This window comes from Cyrtonyx montezumae, unplaced genomic scaffold (assembly GCF_038088225.1).
Source record: "Cyrtonyx montezumae isolate F1298 unplaced genomic scaffold, pur_monq_1.0 scaffold_7, whole genome shotgun sequence".
Classification (NCBI taxonomy): Eukaryota; Metazoa; Chordata; class Aves; order Galliformes; family Odontophoridae; genus Cyrtonyx; species Cyrtonyx montezumae.
Genome location: NW_027072078.1, coordinates 283,273 through 307,479, shown reverse-complemented (window position 1 = coordinate 307,479; position 24,207 = coordinate 283,273). Strand labels below are relative to the sequence as shown.

The window sequence follows — 24,207 nt, the reverse complement described above, 5'->3', positions numbered from 1 at the left end:
CCCAGCCACGGTGTGGGGACAGCCAGGACCCGCCCCAGCACTCAGCCAGGGTAAGCCTCACATAGCCACATCCTCGCTCTGTGCACTGAGGGGACACAGCCAGGCACACAGGAGCACCAACTGTCCCATTGTAACCCCGGCATCAACACCAGGATGCTCGCAGCACTGCTAGAAAAATCATTTATTTATTATCATTTAAAATATGTTCACAGCCTCAAGCCGGGCAACAAGCTCTTCCCCAGGGCTCAGGGATTTGGCCCCATCAGCACTTTTAGTTCCCAAAAAACCAGGAAAAATACAACAGAGAAATCCCATGGCTATCCCCTAACTCTCCAGCATGTTGCGGTGCCGGACGTGTGAGCTCAAGGGAAGAGTTCCAACAAATGGCTGTGTGCAGTGACAAAGGCTGACACACATACAAACAACATGACCCTGGTCGTTCTCAGCCAGGCCTTTTGAGACATCTTAATGAGGCGAGCAGGGCTAACGAAGCCTTGGTCCAGCACCATTCCCAGGCATGGTCCCCAGCAAGGACGCCCGTTGTGAAGGACCCTAAAGTGCTTTGTGTGCCCCTTTGCTCCAGGACAGAGGGGCTCAGGAGAGCATGGCACCCCCATCCCTGCAATGTCTGGGTGGAGGAGGGGGTCATAGAAAGACAAACAGAATGGTGCAGCTGCACCTGCCCCAGCTTCATGCAGGGCAGAAGCGGCCCATCCACGTGTCACAGGGCTCACAGTGAGCCTCGGGTCATCTCTGTGAAAGAAAACCCTCATCTGGTGTACAAACCAGTGATTGTTTTAGCAGCAAGTCTTAAAGGGAGGCTTGTGTTCCCCCAAGCCATCGTCCCCCTGTGTGCCGTGGAGGAAAAGGGTTGGCAGGGAGTTGGCAGCCATGGCCACAAGCCAGGGGCAATCCTGCAGGGAGCAGGAGAGGAGAGTTTGGTCCCATGTTACGGCCAAGGGGACACTAGGCCACGTGCAAGTCGCAGAGTTCAGCTGGAAGACGGCTCTGGCCCTTCTGCCTCTGTACACAACGTGCTACCACCTGGTCCTCGTCCGGTGCTGAAGTGGTGGTCACCTGCAGGAGAGCAAGAGTGAATGGCTGGGGAAAGCAGCTCTTTCTCAAAATATCCCCTGGCTCATGCTGCCCCAATGGTCCCTCACCTCCTGTGCCCACGGGAGAGGTAGCTCTGCTTGAGAGAGCAGAGCTTCTGCTTCAAGCGGAAGATGCGGAACGCCAGGTAGGAGGAAAGACACTACCAGCAGGCAGATTCTGGGCGGTAGGAACAGGCACAACGCTTGTGTGCGCCCCATATCCCCAGTCCCACCACCCCCAGCACACTTACAGCATGATGAAGATCTTGAGGAGCTGATAGTCGGAGGGTCTCAGCTCCGCCACACAGCCCTGCTCTGCCAGCTCCTCCTCTGTATTTATTGTACTTTCTGCATGGTGAGAAGAGTCAGCATGGGCAGCTCTTCCTGCCCAGCGTGCTCCTGCCCAACATCCCCACACAGGCACAGCCCTCACCTGAGGCCAGGGGCTCCTCGGAGGTGAAGCTCTCCTTGGCACTGAGGCCAAGAGGTCTGGTGGATACACTGGTAGTCGGCATCAGGCAGGGACAGGGACAGCGAGGCAGGGGACACCTTCCTCCACTTGCCCTCGGGGACAATCACCTCCTGCAAGGATCCCGGGTTGAGCAGTGCTACCAGACACCTCCAGGCATGCCCCAACCCACGAGAATGCTCTCTCCTTGCACGTGTTGAAGCAGGAGAGCCCACATAGCCTATTCTGTGGTCACTGTCACTGGCCATGCTCCAAAGTGCAGGGGTCCAATGCCAACTGCCCAGACCCCATGGTAGCAAGACACTGCGGTGGCTCAGCGATGCTGTAAGCACCCCTGTGCCACGTGCTGGGACCAGCACCAGCTGCAGCAGCTCCCCGAGCATCAGCCACAACTGAACAAGTGGGCTTTTTTCGCTTTCTTTTGGCTGATTCAGTCGCATGCTCAGCGTGCTATCAGTGCTGGCAGTTGTGAACTGCATCAAACTGGGAGGCCGCAGCGAGAGCCAGGAAGCACTCTGCACACGGATCAGAAGCATCCATCAGCGAGCCCGGGGAGCGGCTGGCAGTGCTGCACCGACTGCACACCTCCCACACTATGGCCTTTGCTTTCAAAGCATCACAACAGAGCCCTCTGCCAGCAAAGTGCCCAACCCTTACCGGGGACACGGCATCGGGCTCCTCTGTCAGCTTCTTCAGGCTCAGGCTCTTCTTACTTGAAACCTGGAGGGAGAACAAGACAGGATTAAACTGCCTTCCATCTTCTCGCTCCAACGGGAGCTACAGATTTAGATTCTGAGGTTTACAACCAGTGTGATGTTATGCAAAGGAGCTGCTTTAATGCTTGCAGCCTGGCACAGGATGCCCAGAGAGGCAGTGGTGCCCCATCCCTGCAGACACCCAGGTCAGACTGAGGAGTTCTGAGCACCCGATGGAGCTGTGGCTGTCCCTGTTCATTGCAGGGGGTTGCACTGATGGCCTTTAATGTCCCTTCTAACCCAAGCAGTTCTGTGATCTGACAGGGCTGCTTCCCATTTCACAACAAGCCCTACACAATGCAAAGGGGGTGAACCGTGGAGAAGGAAAACAGGAATAGTGGAGTGGGTGGGAGCGGCTCCAGCACCACTTCCCACGTGTTTCAAAGGCAGAAGGAGAGCTCCTAGCACCTCTCAGCTCCAGCCTGAGGAACAATGGGTTTCCTCCCCAAGTCAGGCTTTTTAATTCTAATTTTTACTTTGTGGCATTTTTCCCCCTACAAGGGTAAGGAGATCTGGGGGAAAGTCAGCAATGCACATAGTGGTGGAACAGGAAGAGCCACCAGATTATAAACACTGCCTCTCCACACCCTGTGAGGGTGAGCACAGGAACTCCAAGGGCTCTGCCCCACTCATCCATGACCTACAACAGGTCACAAGGACAGGACACTGTGTGACACGCCAGGAACAGGGACAAGTCATGTCCTACTGGGATGCTGAGGGCAGGACTGGCCCTGTGATGTTCAACAGCATGCCCCAAAGCAAGAAACAGCCAGCGGGACATTGGGATGGAAAACAGGCAGAGCAGGATGGATGCTGAGCGCAGCACAGTACCTGCAGGTGTGTGCAGACCCTCCGCAGCACGTCGTACACGCTGTCACGAGAGATCAGTGACACAAAGATGTACTGTAAGCGGGAGAGAGGACGCTGGGAGGGGCTTTCCCCCGCACTGAGCTCAGTCCTTCCTACAGACCAGAAAATGGCCCAGTGTGCCCAGGAGTTTTTAAGCACCAGTTCCCTATCTGCAGGGCAGGCAGAGACGTCCCCTCCCCAAACCACCTCCCTGCTCAGCTCCCCATTTCTATTTTCTCAGCCTGTTCAAGATTGGGGCAGATTTTTTCAGGGCCAGTTTTGTTCCCTGTTGCTCTGAGCTGCACCCAAAGTGACTGGAAGGATCCCAGGGACAGCAGCTCACATCACCTCAGCAGTATAGAAGGGCTGCAAAGGGGCAGCCAGGCTGAGCGGCCCAGAGCCCGTGTTGTGCCATGGTGCCACCACAGAGCACTGCCAGGAGCAGGCACAGGGCACCCAGCAGGGCTACGTCAGCACATTTCAGCAGGCAACGAGCAGTGCATATTAACAGCTCGGCCACAGCTCACACTCAGCCCATTAACTGAGTTCTGCGCCAGCCTAACTGTGCCCTGAACCCTATCCCCTCCTCAGCCGTAAGAAGTTTAAAGGTTTATCTGAGCCTGGCAGGGATTGGCTGAGCTCAGACGAGTTTCACTCAGTGTTTGCTTCAGGCAGAAACAAAGTGAAATTCAGAAACAAAAGCAGAACTCCGCGTTTGCCCTGGCCAGCTGCCAGCACAAAGCCGAGCTCAGTTCCCCAGCATCCCGGCAGGACGGAAGGCGCTGAGGCCACAGTACCTTCCTGCCGGCGGTGGTGGTGATGGCCAACCTGTTGGGCAGCAGCCGTGCTGTCTTGTGCTTCTTGATGAGCTGCGCAGAGACCACCAGGATCATGACCTGCAGGCGAAGCACACGGGGCGTGTGATCACTTTGGGAAGGCAGGGAGTGGCGAGTTACGTGGGGAGCTGCTGTTTCCCAGAGACTGCTTTGTTTTCATTAAAGGTCATGGCAACCCCCCAACGTTAATCTCAGCTTGGAGTCAGTTTCTGCCTGATCAAAACAGCGAGGACACAGGGAAACCACTGTCCAACACAAACACAGTGCGTCCCAAAAGCTCACTGAGAGAGCTCCTGCAAGTAGGGCCACAGTTAAGAAGCAGGAAGGATGCAATCTGCAGAACCACAGTTTGCTCAGCACAGCGAGCGATGTGCCATGCCTCTGCAGATAGATTTGTTTCAAGCTGCCGACATAAATAATGCAGTTCTTCAGCCCAGCTTGAAAGGAAGTCGCTTCCCTCAAAGGTCCCCGTCAACCACAACATAAGTGGGGAGCGTCAGTGTAAATCAGGCAGAAGAGCCAAAAGAGATTCACACCCCCTCCAGAATCTTCTGGAACCTTTCATCTCCCTTCACACCAGGTTCTGCCTGGGGAAATTCTGCACCAAAGCAGTTTTTGGCTCTCCCAGGCAGAGCCTGCAGGACACCTGAGGAACAGGCACAGCCACATTCAGTGCAAAGCACTGAAGGGGAACATCAGTGGCATGTGGGGAGGGAGAGGCATGCTGCAGAGGGGGTTCTTTAGGATGGGGCAGTGGACATGGGAGGAGGGCTGCACCCAGGCACCGCGTCACCTTGATGTTCTTCCCAAAGAGGTTGGCATAAAAGCAGATCCAGGTGGGGGAGATGTAAAGCCACCCCTGGATGAGGATGTCCCTCTGCAGTGCACAGGAGTAGACTGCAGAGCAGAGCGGTGTCAGAATGCGGCGGCCCTGTGCCTCCCGCTGCACAACGTCCCGCACCGCCCCACTCCGCACCGCACCGCCCACCTTTCAGCACGCTCTCCTCCGTCAGGATGTCCTTGAACAGCTTGTGGTACTGGGGTTGTACTTGCTGGCAGCCTGCAAGGGAGCAGAGCAAAGCAGTGAGGAGGAGGAAGAGACAGGAGCAGTGGGGAGAGGAGACCAGCATCCAGCAGCACGCGGCTCAGGACAGTCCCGCAAACAATTATTCCCACTGATAGCTAAAAGCTATCCAAAGAGCTGCTGAGCCTCTGCTCGCTCTCCAGCACAGCAGTTAGGCTGCTGACAAACGTTTCTCCCTTCTGCCCCATGGAGCAGTGCCACACTTGCTTTGTGCCTGTTGCGCCGTGCCATGGCAGTCTGTGTCGCAGTCCCTCCTTGCTGCACGACGACAGGAGCAGTGGGCAGCAGTGTGCACCACAAATGATAGATTTAAGCCAAAAGTGCAGCAGAAGCTCAGTGACCTGCACTAAATCTGCTCAGTGAGCCCTCCCAGGCTGCGCAGGAAGGTTTTTGCCCCCTGCCCCTCTGCCGGTGCTCACGGCACAGTTGCAATCCAGGCAAAGACCCAAGGGAGACAGCGGGCAGGGAGAAATGCAGCACAGCCCTGCACCAAGGTCACCCCTACACCACGCACCTTGCTGCCAGATCAGTACGGCTCAAAGAGGATCAGGCTCAGCATCACCTGGAGATGGCCCAGGCAACCCCCATCACCCCGGAGCTCCAGGGGCATTGAGCTGCCCCCAGCCCCATCACAACAGGAGAAGCACCCAGCTCCCTGGCAGCCTGCCTGGCACTCACAGCCCTCCCAAATGCCACTGAATAATCAACAAAATATTTTGCTAAATATATCTGCTCCAGGACAAGGAGCTGCTCCCTGCCAAGCACAGAGTCAAGCTGAAGTGGGGCAGCCCTGAGAACCCGCTGCCCCACAGCTGCAGGCACACAGTGCACATGGATGCTGGTGTGCATTGCACCCAAGCACTCTCCTTGCTGCAGGAGGACATGCTCCAGATGTCCACCCATTTGACATGGCTCTAGATTACTGGGCTGATCTCCTGCATCACAACATCAGCTGGAGAGGGTTTGGTGGCACCATGCCTGCACATCCATGCTCCGAGCGCACGCAGCGGGGTCAGTGTGGGTCTGCCTGGGCAGCCCTGAGCCCTGGGGTGCTGCTGCGTGGGGACATGGCTGCGTGCCAGCTGGCACTGGCTTGCCTGCTGGCCCAATGGGGAGAGCTGTCCTTTCTCTTCCCAGATCGCTCGGGGTCACAGGCGAGGAGAAAAGCTTTACCATGAGCACAACGCGAAGAAGCACGCAGGCTCCACCGGTTTAACTGAATTAAATTAAATGTAATCGCTGTGAAAGACTGATGACGTTGCACACACAGGGTAGAAGCCTTCACTGTCACTCTGAAAAAGGGCTTTTAAAACGTAGACGTAGAGTTTCCAAGAAATGCAGTCCTGGGTGGACAGCTTTACCTGGTGACCATATTCTCTGACTTCCCCTTGCTCAGGGTCTTCAGTGAGCAAGATCAGGGAGCTGCCCTGGTTGCTGGTGAGCTGGCTCTGTGGAAGGTCCTTGGCGCCATAAGAAGCAGCCTCCAAGTTTGCAGAGGGCTTCTTGTTGTCATCAGAGTCTCCAGCAAGGCCTTCCAAGCTGTAATGGAAGAGAAACCATGCAGGTTAGGTCTTGATGAGCTCTCAGTGACCAGTGCGAAACAGCACACAATACTTCTGACAGTAAACCAGAATGCAGTCACTAGCTGTACCACTCAGAGATATGCTGATGCCATTCCTCAGCATACAAGTGCATTCCTCAACAAACAAGTGCAGTCACTGGGGGAGAGATTTATATTTGCATTATATTCAGAAGGAACAGCAGAATCTTGTGTGAGACAAGATGTATAACACGACACTATCTGTCCCAGACCACCACCCTCCCTCCTGGGCTGCACGTAACATTCATCTTAGCAGATATATCCTCTGAATCCATTTAGTACTTGCCACTCCACAAAGCTTTGGTGCCAACAATGCCTTTCTGCCAAAGCTGTCTTTTTTTTTCCTTTAATTCCTGTTTTCCCCCTCTCTTTTTTCATAAATTCAATAAACATCTCCATCAGTGTTGCTTTACCATTAGCTGATGAAGCTAGCTCTGACCAATGGAGCCAGACAGAATCACTCAGAAATACTGAAAACACCAATCTTCATGTCACCGGTTTGCGGGACAGTTTGACCCAGTGCCGTGACAATTGAGGCAGGGGACCCACGGGCCCACACCCCGGGGAAGGGGAAAGGAGAAAGGGAAAAAGGAGAAGGGAGATGGGCCTAGGAACAAAACAGCGGCAACTATCTGAGGAGGAAAGCTAATTTACTAAATAGATATCAGAAAGGAAAAATAACACAATATAATATAATATAATTGGAATTGAGGCAAATGGATCAAATAAAATGAGCAAGAGAGAGTGTCCGATAAACCGAAGGCCTTATGCTAACGCTGAAGGCGGATGGCTGCAACAAACACTCACTGCCGAGCTCGGTCCCGAAGGGAAGAGAGGGTCCCATGACCACAGACAGTTTTTATCTTTCCCTCTGGGCGGAAATATGTAAAAATGCAAAGCATCGCAAAGTCCTCTGGGGAATGTGGTTCTCTTCTGAGACAGGTACACCCAGAACTATCGATGATTCACAGAGCTGGAGCATTAACTCCTTAACTCCCAATACTCCACATGATGTTATGATGTGGAATATCAACAATACAACAAAAATCACAAAACCATAAAATTCCACTCCTTATTCAACATCATTACATCATGCTTAAAATATATACAAAGAAACAATGATTAACAAGCATTAAATACAAACACATACAACATACATATATACACATATACATATATACATATATACATAGTAATAGAATTACTGAGGGCGCTCTCCCCACATCAAATTCCCTTGTGGTACACATTGAACATCCCCATTCTTCTGCATCACCCACCAGGTAGACCCAGGTCCCTGAGCAAAAACAGTTCCACGGAGAGGTTTGCCCTCTTCAGAAGCTGGAAGAACCCAAACTGCTTTTCCCAACATGTTCTTCACATGTACTACAGGGACCTTATCTCCCTCTACAGTAGGTAGAGATCTGGATTGGGCAGGACCATCGCGATTGATGGATCCTCTGGTGTTGACCAACCAGGTGGCTTCTGACAAATTCTTCTCCCAGTGCTTAAATGTTCCACCACCCATTGCTTTCAACATTGTTTTTAACAACCCATTGTACCTTTCAATTTTACCAGAAGCTGGTGCATGATAGGGGATATGATAAATCCACTCGATGCCATGATCTTTGGCCCAAGTATTTACAAGAGAATTTTTGAAATGAGTTCCATTATCAGACTCAATTCTCTCTGGAGTGCCATGTCGCCACAGGACTTGTTTCTCGAACCCTAAGATGGTGTTCCGGGCGGTAGCATGGGGTACTGCATATGTTTCAAGCCACCCAGTAGTTGCCTCCACCATGGTGAGCACATAACGCTTACCACTGCGAGATCGTGGCAAGGTGATATAATCAACCTGCCACGCCTCCCCGTATTTATACTTTTGCCATTGCCCTTCCTCCCAAAGAGGTTTCATCCTCTTGGCTTGTTTAATTGTGGTGCACGTATCACAGTCATGGATATCCTGTGCAATGGCATCCATAGTTAAGTCCACCTCTCGGTCTCTAGCCCACTTATATGTTGCATCTCTTCCTTGACGGCCCGAGGTCTCATGGGCCCACCGAGCTAGAAATAATTCACTCTTGTGTTGCCAGTCCAAGTCTGCTTGAGCCACCTTAACTTTGGCAGCTCGATCTACCTGATGGTTATTTTGTTGTTCTTCAGTTGCCCGGCTCTTAGGAACATGAGCATCTACATGGCGCACCTTTATAACCATATTCTTTATTCGGGCAGCAATGTTTTTCCACAGTTCAGCAGCCCAAATAGGTTTACCCCTCTGTTGCCAACTATTTTGTTCCCACTGCTGTAACCACCCCCATAAAGCATTTGCCACCATCCATGAGTCAGTATAAAGATAAAGCACTGGCCACCTCTCTCATTCAGCAATATCTAAGGCCAGCTGGACAGCCTTTACCTCTGCAAACTGACTTGATTCTCCTTCTCCTTCAGTGGCCTCTGCAACTCGTCGTGTGGGGCTCCACACAGCAGATTTCCATCTGCGGTGCTTACCCACAATGCGTCAGGATCCATCTGTGAACAGGGCATATCTCTTTTCCTTGTCTGGTAGTTCATTATATGGTGGGGCTTCTTAGCATGTGACACCTCCTCTGCTGTTGTTGTTCCAAACTTTTTACCTTCAGGCCAGTCCATGATCACCTCCAGGATTCCTGGACGGTTGAGGTTCCCCATCCGAGCTCGCTGTGTAATCAGTGCAGTCCACTTACTCCAAGTGGCATCAGTAGCATGATGGGTAGAGGGAGCTGTCCCTTTAAACATCCAGCTCAGCACTGGCAGTCGAGGTGCCAGGAGGAGCTGCGTTTCAGTACCGATTACTTCAGAAGCAACTCGAACCCCCTCGTACGCGGCTAAGATATCCTTCTCAGTTGGAGTGTAGCGCTCCTCAGACCCCCTGTACACCCGACTCCAGAATCCAAGGGGTCGGCCTCGGGTCTCCCCAGAGGCTCTTTGCCACAGACTCCAAGTGGGACCTTCCTTTCCAGCAGCAGTATAGAGGATGTTCTTTACATCCTGTCCCGTCCGCACTGGCCCCAGGGCCACGGCACGGGCTATTTCCTGCTTAATTTGCTTAAAAGCCTGCTGCTACTCAGGGCCCCACACAAAATCATTCTTCTTCCGCGTCACCCAATAGAGAGGGCTCACAATGAGGCTGTAGTTTGGAACATGCATTCTCCAAAAGCCCACTACACCCAGAAAAGCTTGGGTTTCTGTCTTACTGGTGGGTGGAGACATGGCAGTAATTTTGTCAATCACATCTGTTGGGATGTGACGACGTCCATCTTGCCACTTTATACCTAGGAACTGAATTTCTTGTGCAGGCCCTTTCACTTTGCTTCGCTTGATAGCAAAGCCAGCTCGTAGGAGAATTTGGATAATCTGCTCTCCTTTCTCAAAGACTTCCTCTGCTGTATTGCCCCACACAACAATGTCATCAATGTACTGGAGGTGCTCAGGAGCACCACCCTGCTCCAATGCAGTTTGGACCAACCCATGGCAAATGGTTGAGCTGTGTTTCCACCCCTGGGGCAAACGGTTCCAGGTGTACTGAATGCCCCTCCACGTGAAAGCAAACTGTGGTCTGCACTCTGTGGCCAAAGGAATAGAAAAGAATGCATTGGCAATGTCAATGGTGGCATACCACTTGGCTGCTTTTGACTCCAGTTCATACTGCAGCTCCAACATATCTGGCACAGCTGCACTCAGTGGGGGTGTGACTTCATTCAGGCCACGGTAATCTACCGTCAGCCTCCATTCTCCACTGGCTTTACGCACCGGCCATATGGGGCTGTTAAAAGGTGAGTGAGTCTTGCTGATCACTCCCTGGCTCTCTAGCTGATGGATCAAGTTATGAATGGGGAGCAAGGAATCCCTGTTGGTGCGGTTGTGCCGTCTGTGCACTGTTTTTGTAGCGATAGGTTCCTGCTGCTCTTTCACTTTCAGTACCCCCACAACAGATGGATCTTCTGACAGGCTAGGTAAAAGAGACAGCTGCTGAATGTTGTATGCATCTACAGCAGCTACTCCAAAAGCCCATCGGTATCCCTTGGGATCCTTGAAATGTCCCCTTCTGAGATAGTCAATATCGAGTATGCATGGAGCCCCCTGTCCAGTCACTATGGGATGCTTCTGCCAGGTTTTACCGGTGAGGCTTATTTCTGCCTCCAACACAGACAATTCCTGAGAGCCCCCAGTCACTCCAGAGATATGGATCACTTCTGTCCCTTTATAACTCGAGGGAATCAGAGTACACTGTGCACCAGTATCCACCAGTGCCTCATATTTTTGTGGTTCTGATGTGCCAGGCCACCGAATCCACACAGTCCAATACACTCTATTATCCCTCTCCCTCCTCTGGCTGAGGGCAGGGCCCCTCTATTGGTTACCTGTAGTGACAGGAACAACTTCACTGGTCGTTGGTCTGTGTTGTAATTCTCTCACCCGTGCTCGCAGTGCAGGGGTGGGTTTTTGATGCCATTCCTTCATATCTTCTCCATTTTCACGTAAGTAACTCCACAGAGCCGCACGTGACATGAAGTTAGTGCTGTCATTTGCTCGAGCAGGACGACGTTTGCTTCTGAAAGCTGCAATCTTTTCAACCCTATCAATCAGTCGGGATACTTTCTCTAACACGTCTTCCATCTGTACTTCTAACCTTGATATGGCTGAAATGGAAGCGTGTGATGGCGGAAATTTTTGGACTAATATCCCAAATGCTAACATAGTCCCTAAGCTGTAATCTTGAAAATTCATAAGGAACTGAGAGGAGAACCTGGACACCCATTCAAATATTGTTTGGTTTGTTAACATGGTATCGTTTGTTACATTAGCCGGGGTGCCCAGGTATTTGGTAGGTGTCTCCATCACTGCTTTTAGTTTGTCATATAGGGACCAGGCTCCATAGATCAGACTGGCAAGCTTAACCAAATTCCAATACGTTTTGAGCATTAAAAGGGAAAAAGCAATGAAATACAATCCCTGTAAGGGCAGTTTTAACAGAAACAGTAAAAACATTTTTTTTTCCTTTTACTCAAACAAGCCGGCAGCACCCAAAAAGTTTACAAATATCCCAGAAGAACTGGCAGTACGCCTGGACTTCAAGGTTGTGTTTTGCCGTACAGGACCTGCAGTACAGATAAGCTTCCTAACAAAAGACAGAGATTCACTCTAAAAGTATGTCTCTGTCCGGCCAAGGCAGCTAGTTTTGCCCGACGTTGGGCGCCAAAAATGTCACCGGTTTGCGGGACAGTTTGACCCGGTGCCGTGACAATTGAGGCAGGGGACCCACGGGCCCACACCCCGGGGAAGGGGAAAGGGGAAAGGGAAAAAGGAGAAGGGAGATGGGCCTAGGAACAAAACAGCGGCAACTATCTGAGGAGGAAAGCTAATTTACTAAATAGATATCAGAAAGGAAAAATAACACAATATAATATAATATAATTGGAATTGAGGCAAATGGATCAAATAAAATGAGCAAGAGAGAGAGTGTCCGATAAACCGAAGGCCTTACGCTAACGCTGAAGGCGGACGGCTGCAACAAACACCCACTGCCGAGCTCGGTCCCAAAGGGAAGAGAGGGTCCCGTGACCACAGACAGTTTTTATCTTTCCCTCTGGGCGGAAATATGTAAAAATGCAAAGCATCGCAAAGTCCTCTGGGGAATGTGGTTCTCTTCTGAGACAGGTACACCCAGAACTATCGATGATCCACAGAGCTGGAGCATTAACTCCTTAACTCCCAATACTCCACATGATGTTATGATGTGGAATATCAACAATACAACAAAAATCACAAAACCATAACACTTCAGCTTGCAGAACATGGTACCTATAAAAGGTTTGGCCAGTCTCTGTAGAGACGGCACCTGCAGACAAGTGACATCTACAGAGAACAAAGCTAATACACTCTCCTTTCATCTACACAAAACAATTACATTTAAAAATGTGACTATTTCCATCTGATCTTTCTTAATCCCTGTATTCTGCCTCTAACCCTTGTGCTCCTCATGCCAATACTGATAAGCCCACTGCCATTTGGGCTTAATGAGGATGCTCTGCACATTCACCTCCTTGCACACCTCCATGACCAATGTTTGACCTCATGTGCACAAACCCTGCTAGCCAGAAGCAAGATCTACCCTGGGTATGTAGTCCAGCTTGGGTACACAGAACATCAATATGAGCAAGTGACATAATGTGGATTATTTTTTAAGGCAATCTTTGCCTACCAACAAAAAATAGTCATAAGGTACCAAAATGTAATGACATCAAAGTGGGCAAAAAACAACAAGCACCAACATACGAAAGGGAAAACACACTACAGATTGCATAGATGAGTTGAACAAGCAGAGAAGCTTTACATTCAGGTAGACTTGCATAGTAATGATTCATTTTCTTCATTCGTTTTGAATCATATTGATGAATATGCAACTTCAAAGCCAAAAATGCCATAAACCTTGAGAAAGAAAATTTATTGAAACTTTTAGGACTTCCTTCTTGTTGATTAATGAGAAAGAAGGATGGATGAGGCATTTACCATCTAATCTGCTTTAGAACGATTTGGATCAACAACGCGTATCAATAGCAGGCACTATAAAGCTTATCCTAAAGCACCTGCAAAGAGAAATGAGTCCCTTTCATATCAATTTTTTAGGCCCCAGGAACATTTTTTCTTCTACCCCAAGATAATGGTATTACAGAGTAAAGAAAAAAACACAGTTGTAACCCAAAGAACTCTGTTCAAAACTGAAAATATTAGCCCATAAAATAATTATCATTTGGTAATACTGCTCTGTAATTGTTAGTACATAATTAAACAGAATTAGTTTAATAACATGAAGAACAGATTAACTTATTTTTCAATATCTAGTCTTCAGAGTTTCAATAGCTCTACCCACAACCAACAAGAGCTGCCAGTTGTTCAAGCATGGTATCCTGTCAAGACTTGACCAGCAACCATGAGTCTGACCTTTCATTTCTGCAGAAGCAAGCAGTGAGTACTCTGTAAATCTTCATCTGCGGCTATCAGACTCCTTTCCACATACAGTGATCAGAAGAAGACAGAGCAGCTGTCCACGTACAGAGAGCACACCTGTACTGAACTTCAGCTGCTCACATCTGTCCAGTACACAGTCTCTAACGGTCATCCGTGGCTGCTACTGGAAAGTGCCTTAAAGTCACGGTGCCCCAAAGGCTCCAACCAAAAGCACAGTTTCTCAAACACCCAAAGCCAATGAAAAGCAGCCACCACCTTCACCCATAGGGTGAAGTGTCATCAGGACACCCATTACCACAGCTCACTGCTGAAAAAGCAGGCGAAGCAAACAAGACACGTGCACGCTTCAGCCAGAGCAGCAGAGGAAGAGGCAACACACAACAAGCTGACAGCACAGTTTTTGCAGCACTCAGTCACTGCTGCAGCACATTTATTTATACCATACCTTCTACAATTAAAGTCACGACCCATGGCAGCGAACTGCACACCAGAGGGACACCAGCTCAAACTAGGAACATCGGAAGAGGCAAAGAAAGGAGAAGGGCTGTGACTATTGGCTTGTTACGGCACAGGTTGTTAAAATATTCTTTCCTGAATATCTCAAAATGAAAACAAACGCACACACAAAAAAACCCCCAAACCCTCAGAAATAATGCAGTCCTTAATGTAGGCTTGTGGCTGTGAGAACACACCCAACAGGAAGTGGGGCAGCCTGTGCTTCCCTCACACCCATCCCACCTGCCAGCATACAGCAGATTGGAGAAATGGCTCCTGCTGAGGAGAGATGCTTTTGGGAACACATGGCTGAGACACAGCAAAGTCATCTCTGCGTACGTGATCTCACAGCCACTGTGTTAGTAAGGATTAGTATTGTCTGGTACCTCTCACACCACAATCAGGAAGAGAGCCCCTTACAAATATTTAGTCACTCACGTCTCCTCCTCACAAGAATTAATCACTTCGGGCTATGCTTGGGAAAAAATAAGAAAGGGAAGTTACATTCTGAAAAGCTGCACAGCAAGTCAGTGGAAGAGGCCGGAAGGAAAAACAGGCTTGTTCTGCTGCTAACTTGGGATTCATTCAAAGCAGGCTTCTTCAAGGAGTGCTTTGACTAGAAAACCTTTCAGATCTCATACCCCAAAAGAATCCCAAGTTGCACCAGGAAAGGCATAAGCAGTGCAAATACAGGATGCAAATATTTTGGTTGTCATTTTAAACACCGCTTTTGTTATTTTTTTCGGTTTTGCAATTTTTTGGTATTTTAGGTTTTGCAAATACAGAGAAATCAATCCTCTTGTCAGCTATGGCATATAAAAGACATCTGAATACCAGAAAGGCTGTCCAGGAAACGTCAAGTGTGAAGGGAATTTTGCATCAGCACAGGTCTGCCAAAGCAGTGCTGCACCAGTCCTGCTCCCAGCCCTTCCCTGTAGGCCATGCATGGAGAGGACGTGGCCAGAGCATGCTCTGATCCAAGCCTGGAGCCTACAGAGTGGGCAGCACAAAGGTCTAAGTGTCCCTCAGTCAGGGTTTGTGAGTGGCAGAAACCTCAAATGGCACAAAGGAGGGTTTAAAGCCACTGGCTGCATCTGTTGCTTGTCAAGTTCTTGCATTGCTCCCACACACAGTACAACACTGGAAACATTTCGGAAGCGTTTATGGTTGATATTCAGTGTTGGAATTCAGATAATTGCTACTTGCTTTATTAAGGATGTTAACTGGGGAAGATGCATCTGAAGTACCTGTGCTTTGCAACCCAAAGCTCTGGGTGCTTACCCTAGAAGCTCTCAGCTCAGTACCATAAGTGCTCTTTATGAAGACCTTCCCATCATATACCAATATTTTGAGTATTTTTTCATGATTTAGCTACACCAAGGTGGCAAAGGGAGGTATAAATGAGGGATAAATTGGATGTAGCTAGATACTTAAGAGAAACACATCCTCATGGCCACAGCAAATCATTTTCCACCATCAACCTCAGTCTGCACTTTGAGGCCCATGTCCAGCCCTCAGCTGGGTCAGTAAAACCCACCCAGAGGAAACTAGCTGAAGGCTGAGCAAACATCCCAAGGAAGACATCATCAATGCTTTCCCTCTTCTTGCTCCCCCCAGCCACCAGCTCATGGCTACAATACTGCTGGGCTGGGTGGACCCCTGGAGCTGTGCTCGCGTTGACTTCCTTTCACTGACCTGTTTGCAGAAGTCAGAAGTTTGTGACTGCTTACAAATGGAAGAGTAGACAACTTTACTCTCTAATGACGTGCAACATTTACACCAGACAGTGCACTTTACAAGATGCTAAAACTGCAGGGAAGGAAGGCAGAAGACAGGAGGGATGGGAGCTGTGAATGCATGCAAGAGGAAGCTGGGAAGTGGTGCGACATCTCCGAGAGGGATAAAGACCTTTTGGCAAGGGCTCTGGAAAGCAGTCTTCCAGAATTACAATCTTGCTGGTGAGCCACTCGCAATCTGCTGGCAACACCATCAAAACTGCACAAGATCATTGCATAGCACGCAAAAAGCCTTCACAGAAAAAGATTTGGGGAAGAGGAGAGCAATTATAGAAAACAGCCTCGTGTGAGAACTGCTGGAATTAGTTTCAGGCTGCTGCTCTGTAACTGGTGTGAGAGAGGATAGGACCAAAATGGCTGGGAAGGAAGAAAAGGAAAGAGAATGCTTCTGAAAGAACATCAGGACATATTCAGATTTTACTAAATATTTTGGGTTGCCTGTTTGAGACATTTTCTTTGTGTGTAAGCTCAGGATTTCAGAATATTATGACTCTGTGGGAGCTGTAATAGTACCAATAGTGACTACTAAAGAGGTGTTCATTTGCATGAACTGACAAGATGAGTGCTTCCTCCAGAGCAGTGTCATGCAAATAAAGTGGCTTCTTAGAAGCAAAAAACCATGCTCTTTCTTGTGCCTTTCCTGCAAGAGCCCTCTCCTGAACTGCACAGCAGCTTCGTTTATGCTGATGCATGGTAAGGCCCTCGTCACATTTCTCCCACATGTGGAGATTTGGCAGTTTGTTTAAACACACATCTAACATGCATGTCAGGTAACCACAGCTGTGTCATGGGAAGAGAGGTCCTCAGCTAACCTGCTGCAGGGTGGGGGAGAGCAGAAAAGGCTGAACTGCTCAAGGGGAGTGGTTAAATATCTCCTTTCCTGGAACCTAAAGATGTAGAAATGTGGACAGTCCACACAGCTGCTGAGTCAGAAATGAAGCAGCCTGTTTTGTATGTGAATTGGCAGCTGGAAGGTTACGTGAGTGAAAGTATGTATCTGCACCGTGGATGTGGAATTGAAAGTTTGCTATGCAGAAGAAAACCAGAACAACCCACGGAAGAAAAGAAAAAAAATACACTTTCTATTTGTCAGGGAGGTGGTTTTAAAGAGCAGCAAAAGTGCAATATCAAAGCCATGTAATTTAAGCAGCTGCAGACCTGCAGAGTAATCTGTGACTCTGAGATGGTTTCGGTGCATCACTTCAGCAGGTGCTCCCCCTGCAAGTCCTGGCACACAGCTCTCCTGTGCTCTAGGAACAAGCTATGCCTGTGCTTGCAGGTAAATGATCATTGTCATACAATCCCAACCTGACACACGCCAAAGCCTGTGTCTGAGACTGCTCCAAGCTCTGGAGTGAGCGGCTTGAGCTTGTGCCCAGGGTCAGGCTGGAGAGGGAAAAGCAGCCAAGCGGGATGCACTACCCTAGCACGACTGTTTCAGAGGTACGAACTCCAGGTTCACTAAGTGACATACGGAGTTAGTAGGCATTCAAACACAAAATGGTTAGTCACGTTAGCTGGCTGTGTACCTTCTCCTATGAATGGGAGGCTTCTTTATAGCATCCCCCAGAACTTGCATTGAACTGAAAATGAATCATGGACAGTGGTCAGACACTCGGATGGAAAAAAATGAACAAATGACAGCTGAAGGAGTACTATCCCATCGACAAACTACAGAGGGAATGGTAGTTCAGAGAAAACACAAAGAGCAGTACTGCTGGAAGCAATGAGCCTCTTCCAATCCTCTCCCATTGGTGATCTGTTTAACAAGTACTGACCATGTTGCAACTCAGCTGCTGCCCAAGATGGGTCAGCTTTAAGTTTAAATAAGGGCAAACCACCAGACAGAAGCTGTTCACCACCACAGTTAACAACAGCTCGTTTTGCAGCACTTAATCCGTCAGTAAAAAATGCAGGCATTTCTTTGTCCTCAGGCACCAATGTGAAGAACACTGCATTATTGTTGAAAGACAGGCATTTCAAATCCGCTACGAATGTCAGGAATTACTGAAGGATGAACACTCTTTTGTGGAAGTCTTGTTCACTTCCTTTGTGTTTTTAATAGCAAAATGTAGACATGGGGATTATCTACAAAGAGAGGGGGTGCAGAGGGGAAATAAGCATGTTTTCACAGTTTGCTTTCAAGACGATTAATTTTTTTTTTCTAATCTTTTATGCAGACTATTTTTTACACTCTTTTCCCCTACAGACAGAAAATACAATATGGGAAAAGACCACATCCTACAAAAGATGGATTTTTATGTGTGTGGGCTCCATGCATCCCACCCTAGCAGCCTCTGCGCTGGGGACAGGGCTGTTTCTGGTGGGATGGACCCAGAAGGCATCACCTGCTGCCTGGCTGCCAGTGTTCCTCTGGGAAGTACAGCCGTGCTCCACAATGGAGTCTGGTGGCAATTTCCTCTTTTTTAGCTCATCTTGCACTTGCCTAGTCAGTGCAAACTGCTCAGACAAGGGTTGGGTGGGGTACCACGAATCTTAACTTTAGTGAAGGTTTGTGCTTCACGTAGCTTCATTTCAAAGGTCTGCAGAAGTCAGATGACAGTAAGGGCTTTCCACTCTTTAAGTGGAAAAGTAACGCCCCATGTGAAATAAATGAATAAGCATACACTCCACATTTAATTGCCTTGTCTGGATGCTACTTCTTTGGGCTCCACTTGGTATTTCTTGTTGCCCACTAAGCAACCAGAACCTCAACATCACAACAGCTGTGTATGAAAAAAGACAACAATAAAAGAAAACAAAGCAAAATAAAAACAAATCATCCAAATTCCTTACAAACGAAAACACAAAACCAAACGGGAACCAAGTTATCAGCAAAGATCTTCCAGTTTTTCTTTTCTAATTGACCTGTGTGACAGATATCCTTACGTAGCGGCAGCTGCATCTAGGAACATATGAGAATAATTACTGTTCCTTTACTGAAATTATCTTACATTTACAACGAGTGTATTTTCCCATATCAGAAACCGCCTCTGAACTCTGATGTGGAAGAATTTAACCCCACCTGTTACATGTTAGCAGTCACTGCCACATATGCAGTTTATCACCATCACAAATCCTTACGTAACAGGTCCCACACGGAAAAACATATCTTTCTAAATGAGCTTATAAGCTTATGGTCTGATGCTGCCATAACCCCGCATGTATACCCAACACCAACTCTTCTTTAGCTTTAAAATATCAGTACTGCATAATCCACTGAAATATTTCCTGGGAACCAAGGATGAAGCCACAAAACGTGGCAGCAGTAAACAAATGATCATTATAATTGAAACTGTTCACCCCGTGATGCTCCATTTATTTTAAAAGCCTGCTGCTGACTTAGTGGTGCCCGGCTGGGGCAGGCAGCCTGGAAACAGTGCCCTGATTCCTGCTCGGCATTAAAATACATGACACTCAATGGCCACACTTCCCCTAGTTTCAGTATGGTTTTGATCCCAAGCATCCTGAATGCAGCCCAAACAGTGCCAGCAGCGCAGGGCATGCTGGTGCATGAACTTCTTTGGCTGGTGCTGACAGCAGGGGTTGGATGCTCACAGATGTGGCCTGGCAGCCCTTACCTGTACCCGTGAATGTACTGGGTGACACATTCACCCTCAGAGGCACAGGGAAATTTGAACCTGCAACCACAGCCTGTCTGTGCACAGGTGATGAAGGCCCCCATCACCGGGCTCCTCACTCTGCCCTGGCTGCACTGCCCTCCTGCTTGGGTGCCCAGGGCCCCTCACCCCTGTGAGGTGTGATGATGTCACACAGGGTGGCAGGGAGTGGCCATTGTGATGTACAGGGAGCAGTTAAAAGGCTGCAGGGCTCTAGCCAAACTCAGTGCAAGCTGGTGAGGTACGTGGACAGCAGGAGGAAAGGGCTGCCTGAGGCTGCCCAGGGAGGAGGGGATCCCATTGCTCCATGGACTGAGCTGCGATCTCACCCTTGTCCCGCTTCTCCCATAGGCTTGATACAGGAGTGTGCAGAGGAGAAAGCTCAGCACTGCTGGGACAGGGACTCTGCGAGTGCTCATCGTTGCCATACATCATGTCCATGGTGTCACAGGAGGCCGCCGGCTCGAGGGAGCAGGGTGAGAGCAACGTATCCCTACACCCTACATGCTTCCCATCGTTGGGCAGATTGCTGCTGGGGTCTGCCTGCAGTGGAGAGGGGAGAAGGGGCAGGCAAGGGCTCCTCTGCTCCTTGGTCAGAGGGGCCGCGGTTGGGCTGTGGCTGCCTGCCGTCAACACCGAGCCTGCAGTGTCCCTTCCTCTCCACTGCCTCGGGCCCTGCTCCTCATCCAGCATGGCTGGCACAGAACAGCCCCTGAGACAGCCCTCGGAGGCAGCTGGCAAGGCACTCACTGCTGTTGCTCTCCCCTCTCCAGCATGTTTGCTTTGTGGCCAGGTGGATGAAGACTCAGACATCCTTGGGCAAAAATTTGAGTTATATGGATCCTATTTCCACACTTACTGTGCGGTGAGTTCCCTTGCAGCTCCTACCATCTTCCTCCAACCAATGGTTCCATTCTTCCTGCCCTTACAACATCATGTTCTTACCCCTTGTGCAGTTATTTGCCAATGGTCTTTGTCAAGAGGAAGATGACGGGAGTTTCAGTGTTTCTGAAGAAGATGCCATACGCACAATTGAGCAGGCAGAGCAAACGGTGAGGACCTGAGTGGAACAGAGAGCTTTGTGGCTGGAGAGGATTGGCAATCTTAACCTGCTCCCAAGAAATCAATCCCAGCTTTTCCAACCAGCTCCATGATGAAGTCTCCCTCTTGCAGATGACGCCTGTTCACCGGGCAGCTCAGCAGAGTGCAACCTAGCCATGCCTGCATTCTGGGCTCTGCCCAGTAGTGGAGGACCAGCTACATAGGCCCTGAGCCTTTTGCTTACGGGAGCTGCTTTGTTCTTTCCAGCACTGCATCATCTGTGGCAAGATGGGGGCCTCCATCACCTGTGCAGAAACAGGATGTGACCGCAGCTTCCATCTCCCCTGTGCCTCGCAGGGTGAATGTGTCACCCAGTACATTCACGGGTACAGGTAAGGGCTGCCAGGCCTCATCTGTGAGCCTCCAACCCCTGCTGTCAGCACCAGCCAAAGAAATGAGGAAGGCCCCAGGCTCCCAGCAGCCTGCCAGAGCCAGAGCCAGGACCTGCGCTCCTTTGTGTTACTCTGCCCTCCTCGCAGCACTTCTCACCTTGCCCATCCCTCCCATCTTCCCGCAGCTCCTTCTGCTGGGAGCACTGCCCACAGCAGGCAGTGGAGGCAATGCCAGCGCAGGACACCACCTGCATCATGTGCATGGACCCCGTGGGGGACAGCATCTCATACAGCACCATGGTGTGCCCATGCTGCCAACACGCCTGGTTCCACCGGGCCTGTGTCCAGGTAGGATCCCTCCCCTTGCCCCATGGGCATGGCAGGAGCTCAGCAGCACCTGGTCCCTCCCGCTCATGCTCATGCTTCTTGTGTTTCTGCTGCAGGAACACGCCCTGTGTGCTGGGATTTTGTGCTTCTGGTGTCCCTTCTGCAAAGACAGGTTCAGGTTTTTCCTAAACATGGTCAACATGGGGATCCGAATCCCAGTCAGGTTGGTGCCTTTCTGCCATTTCCCAAGATGCGAGGATACATGAGCTGTGCCTGCCCAGGGACTGACAACCCCGGCAGGCCTGGACCTTTGCTGCCATTAAACCAGGCCTGAGCATCATTGGGAAGGTGGAACTGAGGAGGAGAATTGGGTGGAGGAGGAGGGAAGCCATGGATTAGTTTTAGTCCTGGCACAGTGGGTGACTCTGACATTCCCTCCCTTCTCTGACAGGACACCAAGGTGGCTGGACGATGATGCATATTCATCACTACTAGAGAGGCACAGGTGCTGCGATGCCAGCGAGTGCCATTACCCACAAGGCAGGGAGCAGGCAGAGGGAGCAGGGTGAGTTTCCTCAGCAGCCCTCTGGGGCTCTGCATGGGATCACAGCCTCAGCGCAGGGGTGGGGAGCACGGACTGAGCAGCAGAGCTGTGCTAGGCACTCCGTGGCTCAGGTCACTTAGTCCTCATGTCCACAACCCATTTTTTTCCCCAGGCCCTGGGAGCTGCTGCTCTGCAGCTCCTGCGCTGCACAGGGCACCCATCGGTGCTGCTCCAACTTGAGTGAGAGTGCCTCCACCTGGGAGTGCAATGCCTGCGCTGGAGAGGACACTGGTAAGAGGCATGCTCAGGGCAGCCTTGCTCACATCCCTTTACCCTGGAGAGCTGGGAGAGCTGATCCCACCCCCAGGCAGAAATTCCATCCTGCTCTCCTTCCTGCCTTCATTACAGACTCCAGCACTACCAGCCAGCAGGGATTGGAGCCATCCCAAGGTTCCCCAGCACTGGAGAGCAGTACTTCCAGCACCACCAGCCAGGCACCATCGGATCCAGATCATGGTTCCCATGTGCCTGAGAGCAGCGGCCTGTCCAGACAGCGTGGGACAGACTGTGGGAGAATCTCCCCACATTTACCTCAGGTTGAGAATAGCTTCAATGAGCTCCGAGGACACCGTTGGAACTGCCGCAATGCTGCCCTGGACTTGGCCAGCCAGGGGATGTCAGAGGCCTCGAGGCCCTCCCTGGCACATGGCTACAACCTCCGGCCCAGGGAGGGAGGGCGGGCCCGGACACGAAGCCGCTCTCCACTGCAGTGCCGGGTCCCAGATTCCCCAAGCCAGCCCCGAACACGTTGTGGGAGCAGGCACACACCCACCCCAAGTGCTGAGAGCTGCACGCACAGCTACAGCCAGCGAGCAGCACTGGGGTCCTCGAGGGGTTCCGCAGCAGCTAATGGAAGCCAGTGCACGCAGCCAGGGAGGGCTCGGACTCGAAGCCGCTCCCCTCTCAAACATCATGATGCAGAGTCCCAGAGCCAGCCTTCTTTACACCGCAGGGTTTGGTCCAGGAGGACAGAGTCAGCCCAGGAGCAAAGCCGCTCCCGGGTACCACGTCGGGCCCGGAACATCAACAGCCAGTCCCAACACCACCACGGGAGCAGCAGTTTATGACATCTTGGGGCTGCTTCCAGATGCCGATGGGCCAGGACCTGGTTGGACCGTTGAACCTGATGACTTTTTTGGTCTTTCCTAACCTTAATGACTCTGCAAATCTAAATGCACATGAGAGGATATCTGAGGAGCAGACAAAAGTCTGTGGGGCTCAGGCCAAGCTCACTGTGAGCTGGTGAGGTGAGCGGAGGGCAGGAGGAAGGGGATGCCTGAGGCTGCCCAGGGTGGAGGGGTTCCCAACAAACGGGCCTGAGCTGTGAGGTCACCCTTGTCCCATTTGTCCCTTAGGATTGTGTGGAGTATAAAGCCCAGTGCTGCTGGGACAGGGACTCCACCAGTACTTGCCATTAACGTGCACCACGTCCACAGGGACGTGGGAGGCTGCCAGCTAGAGGGAGCAGGGTGAGAGCAACGTATCCCTACATGCAGCACGTGCTGCCGGGCAGAGGGCTCCTGAGGGGAGGTGGGGGCTCCCTTGCTGCCGTGGGCAGGGCCTCTCTGCTCCTTGGCCACTTGGGGTCACAGTTTGATCTGAAGCATCCTGAACGCAGCCCAAACAGTGCCAGCAACGCAGGGCATGCTGGTGAATGAAATGCAATTATGTTCCTGGCCTGCATCTTTGTCTTTTTCCCCCAATGAGACAGAGGACTGAAAGAATAAAAGGGAAAAGGAATTATCTTCCCGGAGGTATGGTGATGTGTTTGATGGGACTTACTGTCCACAGGAGGCTCAAGTAGAACCAGTTCCTTGAAAATGTACCAGGAGTCCAACAGGGACTACACATCTCTCCACTATGTACCTCTTTTTAAAACTTGGAGCCCATTCTATTTCTGAATATAGTCAATGAGATTTTAAACTCCAGTTATTCCTTTAACAGAGCTCTTCTTATAGAAAGGAGTGGTTGTGTTTCAAACTTACGACACACACCAAGGTATCTAGAGGAGGGCTGTAAGAAGGAAGAGGACTTTCTTTAGCAGGTCTGAGACGGGAGAATGTGAAATGGTTTCAAACTAAAAGAGGAGAGATATAGTCTGGATTTAAGAAACTTATTTACAGTCAGGGTGGTGAGGCACTGGCACAGGTTGCCCTGTCCTTGGAAACACCCAAGACCAGGCTGGATAGGGCTCTGAACATGTGATCAGTTGTAGATGTCCTTGTTCACTGCAGGGCAGT

At 50.4% G+C, this 24,207-nt stretch overlaps 2 protein-coding genes across 2 annotated transcripts; one reads left to right on the top strand and one right to left on the bottom strand.

Annotated features, from left to right (window-relative positions):
- Positions 1-1,159: 1,159 nt before the first annotated feature.
- LOC136057875 (GRAM domain-containing protein 2A-like) lies at positions 1,160-19,668 on the bottom strand. Its single transcript, XM_065750919.1, is given in 13 exon segments — positions 1,160-1,249; positions 1,251-1,272; positions 1,346-1,442; positions 1,528-1,577; positions 1,579-1,676; positions 2,221-2,283; positions 3,150-3,221; positions 3,965-4,063; positions 4,797-4,900; positions 4,992-5,045; positions 5,048-5,063; positions 6,449-6,626; positions 19,565-19,668. Coding segments are annotated over 13 exon segments (1,047 nt in total).
- Positions 19,669-19,749: 81 nt separating this feature from the next.
- On the top strand, positions 19,750-23,332 carry LOC136057874 (uncharacterized). Its single transcript, XM_065750918.1, has 11 exons — positions 19,750-19,844; positions 19,955-20,090; positions 20,397-20,468; positions 20,560-20,655; positions 20,912-21,036; positions 21,222-21,384; positions 21,480-21,586; positions 21,815-21,928; positions 22,080-22,198; positions 22,316-23,214; positions 23,323-23,332. Exons 1-10 carry the CDS (start codon positions 19,750-19,752, stop codon positions 23,032-23,034), a joined length of 1,746 nt encoding a protein of 581 aa, XP_065606990.1. The 3' UTR covers positions 23,035-23,214; positions 23,323-23,332.
- The last annotated feature ends 875 nt before the right edge of the window (positions 23,333-24,207 follow it).